The 8428-nt window shown below is 37.3% G+C and overlaps 1 protein-coding gene across 1 annotated transcript; it reads left to right on the plus strand.

Annotated features, from left to right (window-relative positions):
* Positions 1-3983: 3983 nt before the first annotated feature.
* LOC133691955 (disease resistance protein RPM1-like) lies at positions 3984-7081 on the plus strand. Its single transcript, XM_062112583.1, has one exon. The coding sequence runs from the start codon at positions 4088-4090 to the stop codon at positions 6848-6850; it is 2763 nt and encodes a 920-aa protein (XP_061968567.1). The 5' UTR covers positions 3984-4087; the 3' UTR covers positions 6851-7081.
* The last annotated feature ends 1347 nt before the right edge of the window (positions 7082-8428 follow it).

An 8428-nucleotide genomic window follows, 5' to 3' on the forward strand; every position in this document is an offset into this window, starting at 1 on the left:
ACAACAATTACCAGTTTCTGATGGCTTGAAAACTATTAATGCTTGACAGTGCAGCAAGTACTTTGCTTTCGGCCTCAATTACTACCAGTTTAACATAGCAGCCAACACATAAATAACTACCCACAGACAACTACTACCAGTTCAACATAGCAACCAACACATAAATAACTACCCACAGACAACTACTACCAGTTCAACATAGCAACCAACACATAAATAGCTGAAGATACATGTTGGGAATAAACAGATTGAAAAATTAGCAATTATCACTGTCGAGAGTAAAAAACAAGTGATTTATATAAGGGAATAAACAAATCGAGGTTTCATTGCAATCAACAAAAATTAACTTAAAAATACGATACGAGCAGACAATGAAGTAAGCAAACTAACCCATTGGAAATTGCAGCTTAGGTATTTGAATGAAGCACGATGTTGAAATCTGTTTTGGGGTTGTTGATTGCAGTAAAACGGGTTGCTCTTGTTCTTCTTTTTCTGTTGTTAAGGAGAAATGAATGAAAAATTAGCAATTATCACTGTCCAGAGTAAAAAACAAGTGCTTTATAAAAGGGAATAAACATATCTAAGTTTTATTGCTATCAACAAAAATTAACTTAAAAATACTATACGAGCAGACCAGTGAACTAAGCAAACTAACCCGTTAGAAATTACAGCTTTAGTGTTTGAATGAAGCACGATCTGGATTTCTGTTTTAGGGTTGTTGATTGCAGTAAAACGACTTGCTGTTCTTCTTCTTCTTCTGTTGTTAAGGAGAAATGAATAACAACAGAACAGAAAGAAAAAGACACAACCATCACTTATTGTTGGGGGTTGGGCAGCAATAATGGTTTATTGTAGAGTTGTTGTGTAGAAGTTAGGGTTGATGGGAAGAGAAATAAATGCAAATGAAAACGGACGAGAAGAGCAAAAGAGAAGAGGATGCTTTGATAAATTTCCCATCTCTTGTTATCTCTAGAAAGTTACTTATTGTTGAACTTGCAAAAAACAGTAAAATTCTGCTTTTCCTAATCAAGGTCCTGTCTCAGATAAATAATGAGACCCACATTTTTTATTTTTTTTTGCAATCGGTAACCAAACACCACTATTAGTATGTTTACAAGAAACGCAAACGCTTCCACATAAACAAAGGGGCTCATATAGCTTGTGTCTGCTGCAACTTTGGTGTCGCAGAAATTTTGCACACTCGGTAAAAAAACCTGCAACAAAAGGCAAGCTGCAAAAACAAACTGAAAACCACAGGAGATGAGGCAAGCACATCTGATATGGGAACAAAAAATAGCATAACTACAATCAGAGACGGCGTGGAGAGACCAGATCGAAGAATTAAAAGTCATGGGAAAAGCTAGCTACCTCTATTGTAATAAAACTCACATGAATAATGGCACCAGATGCCTCTGTAAGAACAGGTAAAATATTAAGCAAAGGTAGACTGAACAAAAACCAAAGAGCCCTTCAAGCGAAAACCATTTAAAATAAAATCTCTACAGTTCTGAAACATCTAAAAAAATAGATCTTGAAATCAGAGAGTAGCAAAAAATAGAATCCAAATCTTGCTGACATCCAGGTATTTTGCAGCCTCTATCCATGGAAGGACAATCCATGAACTCACTGAACTCTTCATGCTATGCAATGAACATGAATGGACAAACATGCCCAAAGAAGTTGGTCTAAGATGATGAAGAAGATTTTTTAAAAGTCATCACTTTCTATAACCCTCCATTCCTCCTCGTAATCATAAATTCTGGATTAAAAATAGCAGCAACAAATCGAAAAATACAGAGTCTTAGACAATAAACTAGATAAAGCTCCCTTCTCAAATAAAACAGTTGGGCTAAACGGGGGAGAGAGAGATTCACCTCGATGAAATAAATATCGCATTCAATGGAAGGCCATTAAATGGTAGCAATGACTGATCTCAAATACCCAGCAACAGACAGCAACACTGTATAATTAAGTAAAACAGTAAGTGGACAGCGAGGAAGCAATTGAAAGCAGGGGAAGCTACAAGAGTCAGAAGCATATAGAAGAACAGATACAAATAGCAAAAAACCTTATGGAATTATAAAAAAAAGAAGGTAATGGAACAGCTCATAATACTAGCTTCGTCCAGCAAAGCCAAGAAAAAGGCGAACAGGAATTGCAGAGGGCAGTGTACGACAATTCTAAGCTAACTTAACAACTGAAGCGGACAGCTCAAATAGAAAGACAAAGGATGCAAACCAATTACAATTCCTGCACTTAAACCACACAGGCAGACTTTGAAAAAAAGAGCTTGAAGAAATAACTCAAGAAGGCACGTGCACTACTAGGAGGAAGGTTAATGCGAACAGAGCAGCAGGAGAGCAGTCCAGTTACCTGTAGGAAGGATGGAAAAAACAAAAACATCATAGTTGTTTATTCGAGGAAATGAACAAAGGAAATCTTTTTAGAAAAGAAGCATCAAAGACGACCAGCACAAAGCCAAAGCCTGGAGCCTTTCATGGAAAGATAATTAAAAAAACAAATAGGTAGATCATCACTCTAAAATAAAAATAAAAAGCTGAAAAATCTTAAAAGCTAAAAACCATGTAAGCAACAACACAACATGCAAAAGCGTAGTCGGATTTAAACTATTATAAAGGAAAACACCTAAAGAACCGATCAAAAAAGGCATTAAAACTAAGGTTGTTCACGGACGCTTGAACGTGACAGTGCGTTAAGTTCAAGGTGACATGGGTTTGACACTCAAGATACTTGGACTTGAAAGTCTGTCAAGCTCAAAACGCTTGGACTTGGCAATGCGCCAACTCTAAAGTGGCGTGGGTCTAACACGCATATCAATTTTAAGACGCTTGGACTTGGCACCCCGTCAAGCTCAAAACGTTTGTACTTGGCAATGCGCCAAGGTCAAGGTAGCGTAAGTTTGACACGCATGCTAAACCCAAAGCGTTTAGACTTGGTAGTCAGCCAAATCCAAGATAATGACCAACCTTCCTTGGATCTCATTCAGGGAAGAACTCGGTCTCTATAGGTTTAGCTACACATAACGTCTTAAACTCCAATCTCTCTACACCTTTTTAGATATATAAAAATCTTTCAAGGATTTACTATATTCCCATAAGGTAAGGGATATTGATCTCTCATTAAATATTATCATAGTAATTACATTGTATACCATTCTTTTTGTAAAAAAAATAAGATTTATTGGTTAAAAATACACCATAAAAATTTCATAATAAAATTCACAATCTTCAATTCTCTCATGCATTGGACTTTTCATAACACAAAAACTAAGAAAAACTTTATGGTTTGGCGCTTGTATGCCAAAACATATTGTAAGCACCGCAAAGGTGGCTAAAGTTTATCAATAGGGATTTGAAAGCGCAAAATTTGCTAAAGCTTCAATTCCATAAAACTCTTGGTTTTTGTAACGGTATGTTTTTACACGCTATTAGGCCCAAAAAGGTTTTAAACTTGACTGGTAGGATTGTGAAATCTCCGGTCACGCATATATTAATACCCCTAAATATGGTACAATCATCTTTTATATATATATATATATATATATATATATATATATATATATATATATATATATATATATAGTTTAATGTGGGTGTTCGGGTTAGCTTGCGCGTATCTCAACTAATCCTACGGGCCCTAAAGATAAGGGCTATATAAGTTTCCAGTGACCATCATATAAGCAGGCTTGAACCTGAAACCATGAAAAAAACAAATCTTTTAATTTCAAGTTTTTATTATTGGATCATCTAAGAGTTATAATCATTTTATATCTTATTAAAGATAGAGATGTCAATAACCTCATTATTTTTATTTATTTAATTAGTTTTTAATACCTTTGAAGAGGTCTTCATGTGTGTGCTGTTACTCGCAAATGCTCACGGTCTTGACTTGTACAAAGTCTTCCTGGAGTTTTACTTTATCAGGTCATGTGTATTAAATTCAAACAAAGTTGCAAACTGTTTTTCCTGCTCATTTCCTCTCACCTTCCTCTCACCATCCCTGTAAATTGCAATGACGGAAAGAGAGGAAAACAGTTAGTGAAGCAGAAGTAGATTTGTGAGTGAAGATGGCAGATGGTGCTGTGAGTTTCTTACTTGATAAACTAACTACAATCCTACTGCAAAAAGCATCACTGCTGGGAGATGCTCGTGATAAAATAGAAGAAATCAAACTTGAGCTAGAGAGCATGAAATCATTCTTAAGAGATGCAGAAAGAAGAAAGGAAAAGAGTGATTCAGTGGAAACATGGGTGAGGCAAGTAAGAGAGGTTGCGTATGAAGTCGAGGATATAATAGATGAGTTCATGCATCACAAATATAAGAAACCTCTTAAGAATGGATTCAAGGGTATCGTCGAAGGCGTGGTCAAATTCCCCAAGAACATAACTTCAAGGCATCGAATTTCTTCAAAACTACAAAAGGTCATAGCTAAGGTTCATGAGGTTTCAGAGAGAAGCAAGCGATATGGTTTTGATCAGCTTGATGAGGAGGCTACAAGAAATGTTGCTGGCGATAGGTGGCAGCATTATGGAGAATCGGCAACGTTTGTGGATGATGATGATATAGTGGGAATGGAAGAGAGCACGGAGCAGCTGCTTGGATGGTTAATGGAGGATGAACCTCGCCGGACTGTTATTTCAATTGTGGGAATGGGTGGTCTTGGTAAGACCACTCTAGTCACAAGAGTCTACAACAATCATATAATCAAGAGAGGCTTTGATTGTTGGGCATGGATATCTGTGTCTCAAACATGTGGGACTGGCGAGCTGTTGAGAAGCATCATCAAGGAGCTATTTGGCGCGACATCAGTGGTGATACCAAACAACGTGGGTTCAATGAACTACAGACAGCTTGTGGGTATGCTTATTGATTATTTGCACCTGAAAAGGTATGTTATTGTCCTAGATGATGTATGGAGCATAGATCTTTGGAGTATAATAAGAACTGCATTTCCCAATAATAGATATGGAAGCAGAATTATCCTCACAACTAGGAACAAGAATGTAGCTACCTCTGTTGGAATTGGAAGCCGTGTCCATCAGCTTGCGCCTCTTCAAGAGAAAGATGCTTGGGCCCTCTTGTGCAAAAAGGCATTTTGGAATGACACGGATCACCTTTGTCCCAAAGAGCTTAAACATTTAGCTATGGCCATTTTGAAGAAATGTGAGGGCTTGCCACTTGCAATAGTGGCAGTTGGAGGCCTCATGTGTTCAAGAAGCAAGACGGTCGTGGAATGGAAGAAGGTCTTTGAAAGCCTCAATTGGCAACTAAGCAACAATCCCATGCTGGAACAAGTGAAGGGAATATTGCTGTTGAGCTTCAATGATTTACCATTCTACCTCAAGTATTGTTTCTTATTCTGTTGTGTTTTCCGCGATGGTTACCCAATTAGGAGGAAGAAGTTAATTAGGCTATGGATAGCAGAAGGGTTCATCCGAGAAAGAAAAGGTATGACCTTGGAAGAGATAGCAGAGGAGTACCTCACAGAACTTGTCCTCCGAAGCCTGATTCAAGTTACAGAGACTAATGATGCTGGGAGGGTGAAGATATGTCGAGTACAAGATGTCATGCGTGAACTAGCTATGACGATATCTGAAAAGGAGAATTTCTGCACAGCATATGATGGTTACCCATCAAAGCTAGAAGGAAAAATCCGCAGGTTATCAGTTCATAGTACTGGTGAAAGCATCCGATTGGGCAGTGCCATGTCACACCATCTTCGCTCTTTCTTTGTGTTTCCAACAGATACATGCTCTTCGTTCTCTCTAGCTGTTGTGTCATCAAAATTCAAATTTCTAAGGGTTCTTGATCTAGAGGGTGTTCCCATTGAGACCATGCCAGGAACACTGGTTGAGTTGTTCAATCTAAGGTACTTGAACTTGAGAGATACAGATATAAGGGAGCTTCCCAAATCGATGGAAAGGCTAAACAAGTTACAAACATTGGATGTATGGAATACCTATATAGAAAGGCTACCAAGTGGAATATCAAAACTATCTAATTTGAGGCATCTGTTTATGCTCCACAAGAACGGTCAGAACTCTCAAACAACAGACGCTCTCATCAGTATGCAGGCTCCGGGGGGGGTATGGAACATCCGCAGTTTGCAGACTCTTGCATGTATTGAAGCAGAGAAGGAGCTAATCCAGCAGGTAGGGAACTTGACTGGTCTCAAACGGTTGGAGATTGCAAAATTGAGAGCTGCTGATGGACCAAAGCTGTGCGATTCAATTCAAAAGTTGACAGGCCTCCTCCGTTTAGGTGTGATGGCAACCAATACAGAAGAGGAACTTCAATTGGAAGCATTACCTTTGACTCCAATATTTCTTCAGAAACTAACCTTGATCGGTCAATTGAATAGGTTACCTCCCTGGATTGGGTCCTTGGAAAATCTAACGCATTTGTATTTGGGTTATTCTCGTCTCCAAGAAGATATACTTTCTTCTATCCATGTACTTTCCAGTCTAGTGTTCCTTGAGCTCAAGAAAGCATATGATGGCAGGGCCTTACACTTCAAGGAAGGATGGTTCCCTAGACTGAACAAACTGAATCTTGTAGAGCTTGTGCAATTGGATAGCATGAAACTGGAGGAGAATTCGCTGCCAAGCATCCGGGAATTGTATCTAATTCGTTGTCAAGCGATGAAGGCGTTGCCTCAAGGGATTGAGCATCTTAATGGCCTTCAGAAGTTGCATCTGGAGGATGTGCATGAGCAATTGTTGCAGAGGTTCCGAAGTGGCCTCATTGAAGATCACCAGAAGGTACAGCACATACCAACAATCAAACTCGTCTACATAACAGAACAAACTCGAGTAGTTGAAACACTATGAGTGATTCTAATACCATCTCACCTCCTAAAGGAAAAGGTTGCGAAAGTTGAGCTCTTGCATTAACAGATTCTTGCAGCACTGCAGAGTGTGCACTGTTTATTCAAACAGGAATATTTGGCAATGGAAGCAATTGAGTTATGTCTCGTACATTTATTTTACTAAAAATTCAAAAACAATGTACTAGCTCGGAAGTAGCAACTTAAAAGAGCAAGATCGTTATTTTGTGATTTATATTTGGCTGATAGCATGCATGCACACACACATATATTGCAAAAACAACCAGAACAGAAAGCGATCCAGAAATTTACAACTTTTTACCGTTGATGATCCAGCAGAATCAGAAGCGTTACTTACATCCATGTAGTATATCTGCAGTCGTTGTCATTTCATAGAGACATTTAACAAAGGAAACTGTCCACTTGCTGAGAAATTTCAGTACCAACTAGGGACAAGACAAAACCTTTCATCGATGAAACAAGAAGATGCAACACTTCGAACAATGTAAGGTTGTATTATATAGACTGGGACCAAAATCTAAAACAACTGAGCACCTGGGGGCTGGGAGAAGATCAGGTGTTGCTCATTGTCTAGTCTGAATGTCATTTGTATAGGCTAACTATTAGACAATAGCTCGTTTTATCTTCGGAGGATTCTTTTGTTTTCGTGACCATTCCTTTGCTTTGGTATTCTCCTGCACATTTCTGCCACAAAGAAAAAACTACGTCTTCAAGTTAAACCACTCAATCTATCTTTATATAATTTAGCAAGTCTTGATTACAATTACAGATTATAAATTATAAAAATTAAAAAAAGCCAAGGTGATTTCACTGTGAACCGGTTCACTTTTACGGCGCAGTGTGGTTTTTTTTTTTTTTTGTTTTGTTCTTGGAGCAGTTTTTATTTTTATCATGGATTTTTTTTTTGGTTATTTTTATCCTTACAAATTAGGTTAAATAGAATTTTGAGCTCATAATTTATTTTAATAACTTCGTATAGAGTTCTTCGAAGTGTCGAAAAGATGTTCTGAAATCAAATTAATGTTTTATTTGGTATGATAAGATTCAGTTTTGTTGATTAAAAAAATTGAAGTTTTTGAAACCAAATTTGACAATAAAACAAACATTCAACTCTTTTTTTCAATTATTAAACTTATTCCACCTATATCACAACGAACCTATAAAAACAAAAAACTTTGTTTGAGAATGAAATAAAGATGGAAAGAGAAATCACTATCTAGTAATATAGTCACTAGAAAACCTTAACCAGTCTGCAGAGTTCTAAGATAAGAAATTGATGATGCTAAAAGAAATATGTTATCACCCTGAAACATCTTACTTAAGATGAGCTGCATTGTTAATTGTCTTTTATTTCTAATAATTTGTTAAGATTATTCTACCAGTGGTCTATCTACATGAGTCTTTGTAATAAGTTATACCTCGAGATAAGTTTCATGCTTATCCGTTCTAAGGTTCTAATTATTATTTTCACTCCTAATTTTTTGGTGAATTAACATTTTTAAACCCATTTACTCTGGATGACCTATGACTATAAATGTTTTATCAAGTTATGTCAGTGAAT

This window comes from Populus nigra, chromosome 4, assembly GCF_951802175.1.
Source record: "Populus nigra chromosome 4, ddPopNigr1.1, whole genome shotgun sequence".
Lineage (NCBI taxonomy): Eukaryota > Viridiplantae > Streptophyta > Magnoliopsida > Malpighiales > Salicaceae > Populus > Populus nigra.

Bases quoted from the DNA above. Each gene is read 5' to 3' on its own strand.
- LOC133691955 (XM_062112583.1), top strand. From the start codon at position 4,088: ATGGCAGATGGTGCTGTGAGTTTCTTACTTGATAAACTAACTACAATC.